The sequence below is a fragment of the Phalangium opilio genome, unplaced genomic scaffold (assembly GCF_054372755.1).
Source record: "Phalangium opilio isolate 3A_F unplaced genomic scaffold, DU_Popi_V2 ptg000025l_1, whole genome shotgun sequence".
NCBI classification, from domain to species: domain Eukaryota; kingdom Metazoa; phylum Arthropoda; class Arachnida; order Opiliones; family Phalangiidae; genus Phalangium; species Phalangium opilio.
In genome coordinates this window covers 3,557,812-3,571,043 of record NW_028324156.1, presented here as the reverse complement: position 1 = coordinate 3,571,043, position 13,232 = coordinate 3,557,812, and the positions used below count along the sequence as shown (strand labels likewise).

At 34.3% G+C, this 13,232-nt stretch overlaps 3 protein-coding genes and 1 long non-coding RNA gene across 6 annotated transcripts; 3 read left to right on the top strand and 1 right to left on the bottom strand.

Moving 5' to 3' along the window:
* The first annotated feature begins 1,812 nt into the window (after nt 1–1,812).
* Nucleotides 1,813–2,450, top strand: LOC149691825 (uncharacterized). The gene is made up of 2 exons (XR_016383551.1): nt 1,813–1,983; nt 2,226–2,450. It is a non-coding gene; the product is annotated as an uncharacterized LOC149691825 (long non-coding RNA).
* A 587-nt stretch (nt 2,451–3,037) lies between these two features.
* Nucleotides 3,038–4,021, bottom strand: LOC149691824 (proteasome inhibitor PI31 subunit-like). The gene is made up of 4 exons (XM_089869268.1): nt 3,936–4,021; nt 3,694–3,842; nt 3,254–3,628; nt 3,038–3,179 (listed from the first exon to the last, which is right to left on the bottom strand). The coding sequence occupies exons 2-4, from the start codon at nt 3,774–3,776 to the stop codon at nt 3,125–3,127; spliced, it is 513 nt and encodes a 170-aa protein (XP_089725394.1). The 5' UTR covers nt 3,777–3,842; nt 3,936–4,021; the 3' UTR covers nt 3,038–3,124.
* A 119-nt stretch (nt 4,022–4,140) lies between these two features.
* LOC149691823 (N-fatty-acyl-amino acid synthase/hydrolase PM20D1.2-like) lies at nt 4,141–7,935 on the top strand. Of its 3 annotated transcripts, none has more exons than XM_089869256.1 (8): nt 4,141–4,274; nt 4,356–4,799; nt 4,863–5,436; nt 6,178–6,253; nt 6,372–6,433; nt 7,002–7,152; nt 7,247–7,412; nt 7,484–7,935. In XM_089869256.1, exons 2-8 carry the CDS (start codon nt 4,523–4,525, stop codon nt 7,708–7,710), a joined length of 1,533 nt encoding a protein of 510 aa, XP_089725382.1. In that variant the 5' UTR covers nt 4,141–4,274; nt 4,356–4,522; the 3' UTR covers nt 7,711–7,935. The 3 variants fall into 3 exon arrangements, with proteins under 3 accessions (XP_089725382.1, XP_089725383.1, XP_089725381.1); XM_089869257.1 differs by having other exon boundaries at nt 4,154–4,274; nt 4,705–4,799; XM_089869255.1 differs by having other exon boundaries at nt 4,161–4,799.
* A 478-nt stretch (nt 7,936–8,413) lies between these two features.
* eIF2Bepsilon (eukaryotic translation initiation factor 2B subunit epsilon) lies at nt 8,414–13,144 on the top strand. The gene is made up of 11 exons (XM_089869252.1): nt 8,414–8,587; nt 8,709–8,833; nt 8,924–9,109; nt 9,687–9,861; nt 9,934–10,089; nt 10,160–10,454; nt 11,175–11,657; nt 11,736–11,826; nt 12,549–12,750; nt 12,816–12,980; nt 13,050–13,144. Exons 1-11 carry the CDS (start codon nt 8,459–8,461, stop codon nt 13,098–13,100), a joined length of 2,058 nt encoding a protein of 685 aa, XP_089725378.1. The 5' UTR covers nt 8,414–8,458; the 3' UTR covers nt 13,101–13,144.
* Nucleotides 13,145–13,232: the final 88 nt, after the last annotated feature.

Genomic DNA, 13,232 nt, shown 5'->3' with positions numbered 1-13,232 from the left:
TTTATGATGGATTCTCCCAGGTCACAAAAAGGTCGGAGAACAGTCAGGGAATTTCAAAATTGGCCAAAGATTTAGGGAAAAGTCGGGGAATTACAAAATTGGCCAAAAATTTAGGGAGTAGTAGGGGAATTACAAAATTGGCCAAAAATTTAGGGAGAAGTAAGGGAATTTCAAAATGGGCAAAAAAGGTAAGGGAAAAGTTGGGGAATTTCAAAATGGGCCAAAAAGTTTAGGGAGAAGTAAGGGAATTTCAAAATGGGCCAAAAAGTTTAGGGAGAAGTAAGGGAATTTCAAAATGGGCAAAAAAGGTCAGGGAAAAGTCGGGGAATTTCAAAATCTGCAAAAAAGGTCAGGGAAAAAGTCGGGGAATTTCAAAATGGGCAAAAAAGGTAAGGGAAAAGTTGGGGAATTTCAAAATGGGCCAAAAAGTTTAGGGAGAAGTAAGGGAATTTCAAAATGGGCAAAAAAGGTCAGGGAAAAGTCGGGGAATTTCAAAATGGGCAAAAAAGGTCAGGGAAAAAGTCGGGGAATTTCAAAATGGGCAAAAAAGGTAAGGGAAAAGTTGGGGAATTTCAAAATGGGCCAAAAAGTTTAGGGAGAAGTAAGGGAATTTCAAAATGGGCAAAAAAGGTCAGGGAAAAGTCGGGGAATTTCAAAATCTGCAAAAAAGGTCAGGGAAAAAGTCGGGGAATTTCAAAATGGGCAAAAAAGGTAAGGGAAAAGTTGGGGAATTTCAAAATGGGCCAAAAAGTTTAGGGAGAAGTAAGGGAATTTCAAAATGGGCAAAAAAGGTCAGGGAAAAGTCGGGGAATTTCAAAATCTGCAAAAAAGGTCAGGGAAAAAGTCGGGGAATTTCAAAATGGGCAAAAAAGGTAAGGGAAAAGTTGGGGAATTTCAAAATGGGCCAAAAAGTTTAGGGAGAAGTAAGGGAATTTCAAAATGGGCAAAAAAGGTCAGGGAAAAGTCGGGGAATTTCAAAATGGCAAAAAAGGTCAGGGAAAAAGTCGGGGAATTTCAAAATGGGCAAAAAAGGTCAGGGAAAAAGTCGGGGAATTTCAAAATGGGCAAAAAAGGTCAGGGAAAAAGTCGGGGAATTTCAAAATGGGCAAAAAAGGTCAGGGAAAAAGTCGGGGAATTTCAAAATGGGCAAAAAAGGTCAGGGAAAAAGTCGGAGAATTTCAAAATGGGCCAAATAGGTCAGGGAAAAGTCGGGGAATTTCAAAATGGGCCAAATAGGTCAGGGAAAAGTCGGGGAATTTCAAAATGGGCAAAAACGGTCAGGGAAAAAGTCGGGGAATTTCAAAATGGGCAAAAAAGGTCAAGGTAAAAGTCGGGGAATTTCAAAATGGGCAAAAAAGGTCAAGGTAAAAGTCGGGGAATTTCAAAATGGGCCAAATAGGTCAGGGAAAAGTCGGGGAATTTCAAAATGGGCAAAAAGGGTCAGGGAAAAAGTCGGGGAATTTCAAAATGGGCAAAAAAAGGTCAAGGTAAAAGTCGGGGAATTTCAAAATGGGCCAAAAAGGTCAGGGAAAAAGTCGGGGAATTTCAAAATGGGCCAAATAGGTCAGGGAAAAGTCGGGGAATTTCAAAATGGGCCAAAAAGGTCAAGGAAAAGTCGGGGAATTTCAAAATGGGCCAAAAAGGTCAGGGAAAAGTCGGGGAATTTCAAAATGGGCCAAAAAGGTCAGGGAAAACCTAGAAAAGTCATGGAATGAATTTGAATCTGAAGATTTCGTGGCAACCCTGACTGAAAAACTGAAAATTATTATTTTTTTAAATTTTTTCATAGATCAGTTTTTCCCCCAGCCAAGTCTTAATTAATTTCCTTTAATATTCCGCTGGTTGTTTGGTCCTTTTTTATTTTCCTTTCAAACTCTTAGTAGAGTTCCTTCTATTTTTATTTTTCTCCTAAACATTTAGCAAACACCTTGTAGAAGATGAAAGCATTCCAAATGAAATAACTACTTCCGATTCTTATCTTCGGTATGTTATGTTTTGGGCACAATTAAGCTTCTCTTAAAAGTATTCTTCTTCTTCTAACTTTCAACTTTAACTTCATAATTTAAATCTAGATTAATTAACATGATTATTATTGTCCCCCTTCTCTAAATAATAATAATAATAATAATAATAATAATAATAATAATAATAATAATAATAATAATAATAATAATACTAATAATAATAATAATTAATTTCTAATTAAATTTAATTCTGTTTTTTAGCTTGAATCTAATGGAAGGTCATCAAAAATTTGCTCCCGAAGTTATAATCATGAATGAAGGAGCTCAAAAACATACGAGTTTGATAATATAAGAACTTTTCGGTCACTATCTAAGTAACTTTTTATATACATCATTGTTGCGTCAAATCATTCCGTCCAATCGTCGTCCATTTTGTTTAATTTTAATTAAATCAAATTAGTCCTAGTCATAAGACACAAACAAATATTTTGGGAACAAATTTATAAGTGTTACTTTTAATGATTAAAGCCTTTTTATTTATAGTTTTAAAGGCTGTAAAAAGGTATAACGGTGATAAATTATAATTTTAATTATACATAAATGAATTGCATTTAATACAGTTAAAGGAAAAGTTCGGGTAATATCACATTACACCTTAAATTAAAAAAAAATTAATGATTTCTTATTACAAAATAATTATCATTTAATTAGTCTTAAAAACGTGGACTATTGCGCCATCCGCCATTGGTTTAGTGGCGTCTGCTCAAACGGACCTACCTTACCCTTACCTCTCTCAGCCTGTGAGAATTCAACCAATCCCTTTAGGGGTGGCTATCAGACGTCACTAGAGCAATGGCGGCGCAGTAGTCACCGTTTTTAAGATTAATGAAATGATAATTATTTTTTAATAAGAGATTATTTATTTTTTCTATGTTATTTTTCCTTTTATATTTCGAAAAAGGCAGTTCTTTTAAGGTATAATCTGTTATGGCACCTGAACTTTTCCTTTAATACAGTTAATCAAGGAACTGTTAATGAGAAGCTAGAATGCTCAAATAAATTTTGCAATCAAATTGATTCTTTGAATCATTTTATTTAGAAGATAATATAAATACAACAAGAAATTTTATCTTCAGGTTTTGTTTGTTTTTTTAATAGTTTTACATAAACATGTCATTGTAATCAGGCGGTGGTCCAAACATCCCTGGATTTGATCTGTTTAATTAATGATTATTATTTAAATGAACACTTTAAATATAATCGCGTTTGGTTTGTCGAACTCCTTTTACCTTCCTGGATGTTGAAAATCTGGGTTTGGTGGTCCATATGGGTCAAAACGCGCTCCAGGAGGTATGGCACCTCTTGGTAAACGAGGACCACCTATTCCCAAGTCGGGTTCATTTCTGTTACGATTTGCCAATGGGTTGAAGATCATTCCTGATCCTCTAGCTAATGGATCTAAATCGGAACGACCGTATCCAGAGGCTGGACCTCCTCTCATTGGCTCTCGAAGATCACTCCAGTCTGGATCTTCGTATCGTGGTAGTCTTCTAGGTGGGTTAAGAATATTACCTGACATAGTTTCTGTTCCTTTCTCTGTCTTTTCCTTTACTAAGAAGTCATCGTGAAGTTTTTGCGCGAATGTATCTATGTTTTTGAAGGTGCTGAAATATAGTTTTATATTTAATTATTTACCCTGTCTATTAATTTATACTCGGTTAAACCTCACGTTTTATAATCTGAAACATCATTTATATAATCATCCAGTATGACAGCAGTTCCACTGGCTTGTTGGTTAGACTGCGGGAGCATTGCAATTACCCCTTACGGCTGGGCGTCTTCTCTCCCCCCCTTTCTGCCCCGAATTTTTCATGTGACCTGGGAGAATCCATCATAAATAAAGTTACTATCATTTCATACTTCCCGCTAGAAATAGCGAGATCTATGTTCAGAATAGTATTTGTTACTTACGGTTTTTAAGTGGCACTTACCGTATCTGGATAATAATGTTGCTCAAAATTACCACTTCTTTAAGAAAAAAACTAAAAACAAAGTGAATAGGCCTAATTCTTCGATTTCATCTTTTCTGCGCGAATATCGCGCGTTTAAAATGATTTTTAATTTTGGCGGCAAACTTTCACGATCGTGATTGGTTAGATTTTTAAAGGGACATAACACGCCGTGATTCGTCACTTTTTGAGAAGCCGAGCTGGCAAGGCTTACCTGTTGTCAAAATCCTCTGGATCCAGGAACCGTCTTCCGGAATTCGAATGGAATGTTTTGCATCCTTGGAAATGGAATATTTTTAGAGTAACTACTTAGTTTTTTTTTTAAACCGATCATTGACCTTGACGATGGTTTCATCATTAAGAACTTATCTCTTAATCCTAGCAATGAAAACATTTTAAAACCATGGCTTAGATATTATCGCGTAACCAAAATTTCTATCAGTAGATAAGAGCAGAGACAATTGTGTTATTATAGGCAACCACCAACAAATTCTATCGCTAGTTAGTATAAATTTACCGGTTAATAACAATTAACGCTTTAGATTTAAAATGGCAGTGAAAAGACTGGGTGATGCGGTTAAGCAAATAACTTTCAGTTTGTTTCTAATATTTCTTGGTTGCTTGTTGGTAGCTTTGATACGAACTCTTCAAGTCAAAGCACCACCTTCCTTAGAACTTTGCCTTAAAAATGATAGTGATTACATTAGCGATAGTCGGGGTTTGTTAAATAGATTGTCCGAGAGTATTAGGTTTCAAACCGTCTCAACAGAGAAGCACACTTATAACACAACAGAGCTTGATCGTTTCAGAAACTTCATCATCAAATGTAAAATTATAAACCTTTCTTTATAATTTAATTTCTTAAGTTTTTTCAAACTAATTTTTACAGCTTTCCCATTGGTTCATTCATCTAAATTTATTACCTACGAGGTTGTAAATGGTTATAGTTTACTTTACACAGTGAAGGGCAAAAATGAGAAACTCTTGCCTTACATGTTGGCTGCCCACATGGATGTTGTTCCTGTGGATGAAAGTCAATGGAGTGTTCCACCATTTGCCGGAACTATAATAAATGATACTCTCTATGGTCGTGGAACTTTAGATGACAAAGCTGACCTGATGGCGATTTTAGAAGCTCTAGAATTCTCAATTGAAAATGGGATTCAACCTGATAGAGGGTTTTATATCGCTTTCGGCCATGATGAAGAAGTGCAGGGTTTTGATGGTGCCAGAGAAATGGCCAAAATCTTGGCAGCCAGAGGAGTTAAACTCCTGTACTTATTAGATGAAGGAACATTTGTAGTTCGTAATGCAATAACGGGAGTAGATGCCCCAGTTGGTTTGGTTGGAGTGTCGGAGAAAGGTTATTTAACTGTTAAATTATCCGTTAACACCAGACCCGGTCATTCATCAATTCCTCCTCAAGAAATGGCTATTAATATTTTATCAAAAGCCTTAGCTAAGTATGTCTTATATTAATTTAAAGGAAAAGTTTAGGTAACATAACATTATACCTTAAAAGAACAGCATTTTTCTAAATATAAATGGAAAAATATTAAAAATTAAATAAATTATCTCTTATTATTATTAAATAATTAGCAATTAATTAGTCTTAAAAACTTTCAAGGACTACTGTGCCATCCGCCATTGCTTTAGTGGCGTCTGCTAAATTGAACCTACCTTCCCCCTACCTCTCTTAGCCTGTGAGAATTAGCCTTATTCCTAATCAGCGCCACCTACCCATAGCGGCGACTTTGAGAACTACTGTAATCGGCAAGCCAATCAGAAGTCGCTAAAATCTGGTGACGTCACTGACGGGCACTCTCCGGGTCTTACCAAAAATGACGTCACCAGATTTTAGCGACATCTGGTTGGCTTGCCGATTACAGTAGTTCTCAAAGTCGCCGGTATGGGTAGGTGGCGCTGATCAGGAATAAGGCTAATTCAACCAATCCCTTTAGGGGTGGCTATCAGACGCCACTAAATCAATGGCAGATGGCGCAGTAGTCCTTGATTACTTTTAAGACTAATTAAGTGCTAATTCTTTTGTAATAAGAGATCATTTATTTATTTTTTAATATTATTCCTTTTATATTTAGAAAAACACAGTTCTTTTGAAGTTATAATGTTATGTTACCTGAACTTTTCCTTTAATTTAATAATGTGTAATTAATTACTACAGGCACTAATTTTATATCATATAGACTTGATGTACAATCTCAACCCAATCTTTTTGGCCAAGGAACTGAAATTGAAATGTTGGAACAAGCAGCCCCTTATGTAATTCACCCCTTTAGTTTTTAGTTGTTCCGTCTTTTTTATATTTATTTATTTATTTTCTTATTTAAATTTTGATTTCTGATTATAATAAATTTCTCCCTTGATCGTGTAAAATTAGGCTCGTTTCCCTTTTAGGTTTATTTATTCAAACCTCTGGTTATTCAAACCATTAGTCTCTTGGTTAGTTAATTTATTATTTTCTCAATTGGCCTTATTCCTGATCAACGCCACCGAGGCGTAGCGGCGACTTTTGGAACTATGATAATACGGTAGCCAATTACAGGTGGCGGTGGAGTCGATGGAGATCTGTAATCTGTTATTTTCTATGTTTTGTTGATCTTTCTGAATCACGTGAATAGCCAAGGCTTAACAAGCGATATGGTTTCAAAAGTATTAAAAGTTGATTTTACCTTTCTTATTCTGTCTAATATTATGAAATAAGACTTTCGGAGTAAGTTTTCATTCGATTTTGGTCTATTTGGAGATTATTAGGTTAATAATAATTAGTTAAAACATGCTTTTGAAGTTGAAGCGGTAATAATCAAAACATAGAAAATAACAGATCTCCATCAGAGTCCATCGACTCCAGCGCTACCACCTGTAATTGGCTACCGTATTATTATAGTTCCAAAAGTCGCCGCTACGCCTCGGTGGCGTTGATCAGGAATAAGGCCAATTAATGTCTAGTTTGAAGTTGAACTAATTTAAATCCAGGAGAGTTAAATTAATTAATCAATTTATGTTCTAGGTTCTTCACAAAGAGTCCTTTATCTGACGCTAGTATTAGATCAACTACAGCTTTTACTATGATAGGCGCCGGTATTAAGGAAAACGTTCTCCCCAATACAGCTTGGGCCATAATTAACCATAGAGTTCATCCTGCTCAAAAAAATATCGAAGTAACGAAGATAAAACGTTATTTTTTTAATTTTTATCATTTTTATATTTCCCCAATCTAAAGGATTAAAATTTAATTTAATTAAATTAAATTAGGTTGTGGAAAGAGATAGACTATTAATTAATGATGATAGAGTCACTGTTGAAGTATTATCAACGGAAGAAGCCCACCCTTTCTCTCCCCACGATGAAAATTCTTTCGGTTATCAAACTATTAAAAGAACCGCTTCTCAATTTGTGCCTGATTTGGCTGTTTTACCGAGTAAATTTGGTTTTCTAATTTTATAATTTTAAACGTTATAGGGTTAATTAATTATTTATTTAATTGTTTAGTGTGTATGGTGGCAAATACGGATACACGTTGGTATCTCAATCTTACAGATTCAATCTACCGTTTTTCCGTTTTTGATTTGGATAAAAGTCAAACTAATATTATTCACGGACACGATGAAAGAATAACTCGCGATGTCTATGAAAGAGTCGTTAATTTTTATTTCCATATCATGAAGAATTCCAATTTGGAATCATTGCCTAAAACAGAACCAAAAGTGGATCTATAAAATATGAGCTTAATTAATTAATTAATTAATTACGTTTGTTTAATTGATATATGAAATTTATTTTTTGGTTCCTGATTCTTAGATTTTTTTTATTATAGAGGCTGGGATTGTTCACTTTTATTTTTTTCTTTCTGAATATGTATTTTTATCACGCCTTTGAACATATTTTAAATTTCCCGCAAAATAAATAAATTCGGAAGTGACGTCACTACCTATAATTCTAAATGTCGTCTGCTTGTTTTGTTTGGGATTTATTAAGGAATGAAGGGAAGCCGGGAATCATAGCTTAGAAAAATAAGTGGGGTAGGGTTCCACTGTATTCATGGGGTGTATTTTTATCACGCCTTTGAACACATTTTAAATTTCCCCCAAAATAAATTCGGAAGTGACGTCACTACCTATAATTCTAAATGTCGTCTGCTTATTTTGTTAGGGATTTATTAAGGAATGAAGGGAAGCCGGGAATCGTAGCTTAGGAAATAAGTGGGGTAGGGTTCCACTGTATTCATGGGGTGTATTTTTATCACGCCTTTGAACACATTTTAAATTTCCCGCAAAATAAATTCGGAAGTGACGTCACTACCTATAATTCTAAATGTCGTCTGCTCTTTTTTTGTTCGGGATTTATCAAGGAATGAAGGGAAGCCGGGGACTTAGCTTAGGAAATAGGGGGAAATGAATGGGGTAGGGTTTCACTGTATTCATGGGGTGTACGCGAATTCGTGGTTGACACGCGGATAGCGAAAACATGGCCGGCCATAAAGGCAAGAAAGAAAATGTTTCTTTTGGTGAAATTCAGCAAGATGTTGTACAAGCTGTTATTGTAGCCGATAGTTTTAACGTTCGTTTTGCACCGTTATCAACAAAGAAACCTAGGGTAAGCTTTTATTTGTTAATAAACCGGGATGAAAACAAATGTGAGCCAAGGCTTAGGATCTCTATTGATGAAAGATGCTCTCGTTTTAAATTACATGATTCATTTAAATTAACTTTCATAGGTTCTTTTACCTCTGGTAAACCGACCTATGCTTGACTACAGCTTGGAATATTTGAGATCGTCCGGTGTACAAGAAGTATTTGTTTTATGTTGCTCACATGCCCCACAGATTAGAGAGTTTTTAAAGTAGGTGTAATGTGACTGACCATAGTGAAAAGGTTATGATGTAGCAGCTGTCAATAGTTTTTTTGACTAAATTGAACTACACTGACGTAGAAATTCCCCATGGTGCAATGAAAACTCCAACATGACTGTCATCCCAATTATGTCCGAGGGATATTTATCCCTAGGGGATGCTCTAAGAGAATTAGATGCCAAAAGCTTAATTCGTTCGGATTTTATCTTATTGGGAGGGGATATCATCTCAAATTTGCCACTTTTAGACATTCTTCAAGAACACAAGTTGGTTATCTTCCAAATTATTCAGTTGTCGTCAATGTTGCAATTAAAGGGAGGGTGAAGTAGAAAATCAAGTGATTTTTTATCGATTCTTCTACTAATTATAAGACCAGTCTGCATAGTGAAACATTCAGGAAATACCAGTTCCGAATGATTTTAAAATTCAAATTAGGTTCAGATTTTAAGGATAATTTTAAAGAAGCCCCTCCGACCAATCGCGTAACGCCTTGCCTTTTTATTAACAAAATTCTCGTGGCACGTTCCATGTCTCACGCCATGATTGTCACGTCGCGCGCGAATTTTATCAAATCTCGTGATAAATTTCATTCAACACGGAGCATGCCACGAGAATTTTGTTAATAAAAATGCAGGGCGTTACGCGATTGGTCGGAGGACCTTCTTTAAAATTATCCTTAAAATCTGAACCTAATTTGAATTTTAAAATCATTCGGAACTGGTATTTCCTGAATGTTTCACTATGCAGACTGGTCTTATAATTAGTAGAAGAATTGATAAAAAATCACTTGATTTTCTACTTCACCCTCCCTTTAAAGAATAAAACTAACCCAGATGTTTTTAGGAAACAAGTTCAACGGGATAAGGGATGTATTATGACTATGGTATTTAGGAAAGCAACCCCTAAGCATAGAACTAGGGCACCTGAGGATGAGGCTGTAGTTTGTGTCGAATCTTCTACTCAAAGAGTGTTACACTATCAAAAAGTGGCCAATCAGAGCAAAATTGAGTTGCCAATGGTAACCCAACCCGATCAGTTTAAAAACACATGTCATTTAGGAAGGAAATAAATTAATTAATTTCCTTCGTAGACTCTTTTCCAAGAACACAAAGAAGTCTCTTTAAGATACGATCTATTGGATACCCATATCTCAATTTGTAGTAAACACGTTCCTACCCTTTTTGTTGACAATTTTGATTTCCAAACTAGGGATAACTTTGTTAAGGGAATCTTAATTAATGAAGAAGTATGTCTTCACTTGTCTCGACCATCTACTCGGAGGAATCTTATTTTTACACTAATTAGTTACAATTCAGATTTTAGGAAACTCAATCTACGCATCCATAGCTGAGAATGGTTACGCTGCTAGAGTACTTAATTTTCGAATGTATGACTCAATCAGTCAAGATATAATTCAAAGATGGTCGTATCCAGTTGTCCCAGATAGTGGGGTCCGATACAATTACTATAGACATAATGTCTATAATCATAAGGATGTTGATTTGGCCAGAGAATGTATTTTAGACAAAAATGTTGTCATTGGGGAAGGGACTAAGATTGGAAATAAATCTTTTATAAGTAACTCTGTGGTTGGAAAAAATTGTGTCATTGGTTAGTTTTGAAGCTTTAAAACAGGGTTCATACAAACCTGGAAAACCGGGAAAAATCAGGGAAATAAATAGTTGACAAAAACCTCAGGGAAATTGGAATTTTTAGTAAAATTTAGGGAAATTTGCGTCAAACAGGGGCCGAGTAATTAAGCAAAATGTCCGTAAATATACCCTCCATAGGATTAACATTACACTAAATTTTGGAGGCTCATAACTCTGGTTATATTAGAGATACGGGGATGTCCTTTGATTATGTAATAGTCCTATTTGCCCACCCCCCTCCTTCGCTAACATTTGCTCCATAGGATACTCCATATGCGGGAAAAACCTGGAAAATTCAGGGGCGTATTTGGGGAAAACCTGGAAAATTCAGGGAATTATTTGGGGAAAAACCTGGAAATCTCAGGGAATTATTTGGGGAAAAACCTGGAAAATTCAGGCAATTATTTGGGCAAAACCCTGGAAGATTCAGGCAATTATTTGGGCAAAAACCTGGAAAATTCAGGGAATTATTTGGGCAAAAACCTGGAAATCTCAGGGAATTATTTGGGGAAAAACCTGGAAGATTCAGGTAATTATTTGGGGAAAAACTTGGAAGATTCAGGGAAGTATTTGGGGAAAAACCTGGAAATCTCAGGGAAATTTGTTTTCCAAAAGTTGTATGAACCCTGGAAAAGTTTAGGTAACTTGTTTAATTTTAACTTTGTTTTAATTATTTTAGGTGATAATGTTCAAATTGAAGGTTCTTATTTATGGGATAATGTCACAATTGAGGATAACTGTAGCCTAACATGTTGTCTATTAGCTGATGGAGTTAAATTGAAAGCTAATTGCGTAATTGGGAGGGGATCAGTACTTTCTTATGACGTAGTTGTTGGACCCAATATTAAGTTAGAGGAGAGAACTTTATGGCAAGCCACACCTCAAATCAAAGAGGATGATTTTGAAGATGAAGAAAGTACCCAATCAAAATCGGAGGAAGTATCATGTGACACCAAGATTGTTGGATCATCTGGGAAAGCGTTTCCTTTTATCTATCATAATCTGGATGAAAGTAGCGAAGATGAAGGCATGGTGGATACCTATGCCTGGGGATTTGATATAACTGAGCAGTTTCAAGATGAGCCTAGTGCATCTGAAGAAGAATCTTCTGATGAAGAAAATTCTGAAGATGGTGGAAGCCCACCACCTGATGATACAAGATGTAAACTAATTCTTCTTGTGTTAATTTTAATTTTTTAGGTTAATTATTTAATGACGTTAATTTATTGCTTTTGGGTAGTATTTTATAATGAAGTTTTGGACAGTCTCCTCAGAGGAGTTGAAGAGAATGTCAAAAGTGATAATCTGATTCTTGAAGTTAATTCTTCAAAGTATGCTGGGTTAATTAAAACTTTATCCTGGGTTCATACAATTCTGGAGAACTTGGAAATACTAGGGAAATAAATTTGCTAAAAATTCATGGAAAACTCAGGGAAATTTATATTTTTTAGTAAAAGTTAGAGAAAGTTTATTAATTTTTAGTAAAAGTTAGAGAAGAGTTATAATTTTTTTAGTAAAAGTTAGAGAAAATGTATTATTTTTTAGTGAAAGTTAGAGAAAATTTATTATTTTTTAGTGAAAGTTACAGAAAATTTATTATTTTTTAGTAAAAGTTACAGAAAATTTATTTTTTAGTAAAAGTTAGAGAAAATTTATTTATTTTTTAGTAAAAGTTAGAGAAATTTTATTATTTTTTAGTAAAAGTTAGAGAAATTTTATTATTTTTTAGTAAAAGTTAGAGAAAATTTATAATTTTTTAGCAAAAGTTAGAGAAAATTTATTTTTTGGTGAAAGTTAGAGAAAATTTATTATTTTTTAGTAAAAGTTAGAGAAAATTTATTATTTTTTGGTGAAAGTTAGAGAAAATTTATTATTTTTTTAGTAAAAGTTAGAGAAAATTAATAATTTTTTAATAAAAGCTAGAAAAAATTTCTAATTTTTTACTAAAATTGTGGAGTTTGAGTCGGGAAAAAGGTTTTCTTAAAGTTGTATGAACCCTGTTTGTTATCTTTAGGCCTACATTTAATTTAATTTTGACTATTTTTGTCTACAGATACGCTTATAACATCACTATGAAGGAAGTTAATACGCTGGTTACAAAAGCAATCTTGAAAATTCCCGCACATACAAATAAATCTATTACAAGCCAAGAATATTGGAAGGCTATGGAACCCTTACTTAAAAATATGCTCCCCCTCATTAAGAACTATATTAGAAGTCTAGATTCTCAAAATGATTGCTTAATTGCGTTGGAGGTAAGTGACATTAACCTAATTTTAAGTATTAGTTATAAAATTATACCTTTTTTAATTTTGTATAGGAATATAGCCTTGAAAATGACGTTTTTTCGCCTATTTTGATTAAAGTATTAAAGTTTCTCTATGATAGAGATATTTTCGAGGAGGAAGTGATCGTAAAATGGTATAATAAGCCCACAACTCTTCCGGAAGTTGATATAAGCCAACAGAAAGCCCTTAGAAATAAGGTACCTTAATAATAATATATAATTTTTAATTTTTAAGGCCTATACTATACATTTTAGACCCTTTTTTAGGTCAAAAAATTTATTGAATGGCTTCAAGAAGCGGAGGAAGAAAGCGATTAATGTATAATATAATTTTTAATTATTAAACTTATTTGCATTAAAAAGCATCGGGGAAATTTTTTTATACAAAAAACAAAGAAAAAATTGGAATTTTTTTGACTTTGGCGCCTTTTTTCGCCTATTTTGAAATGT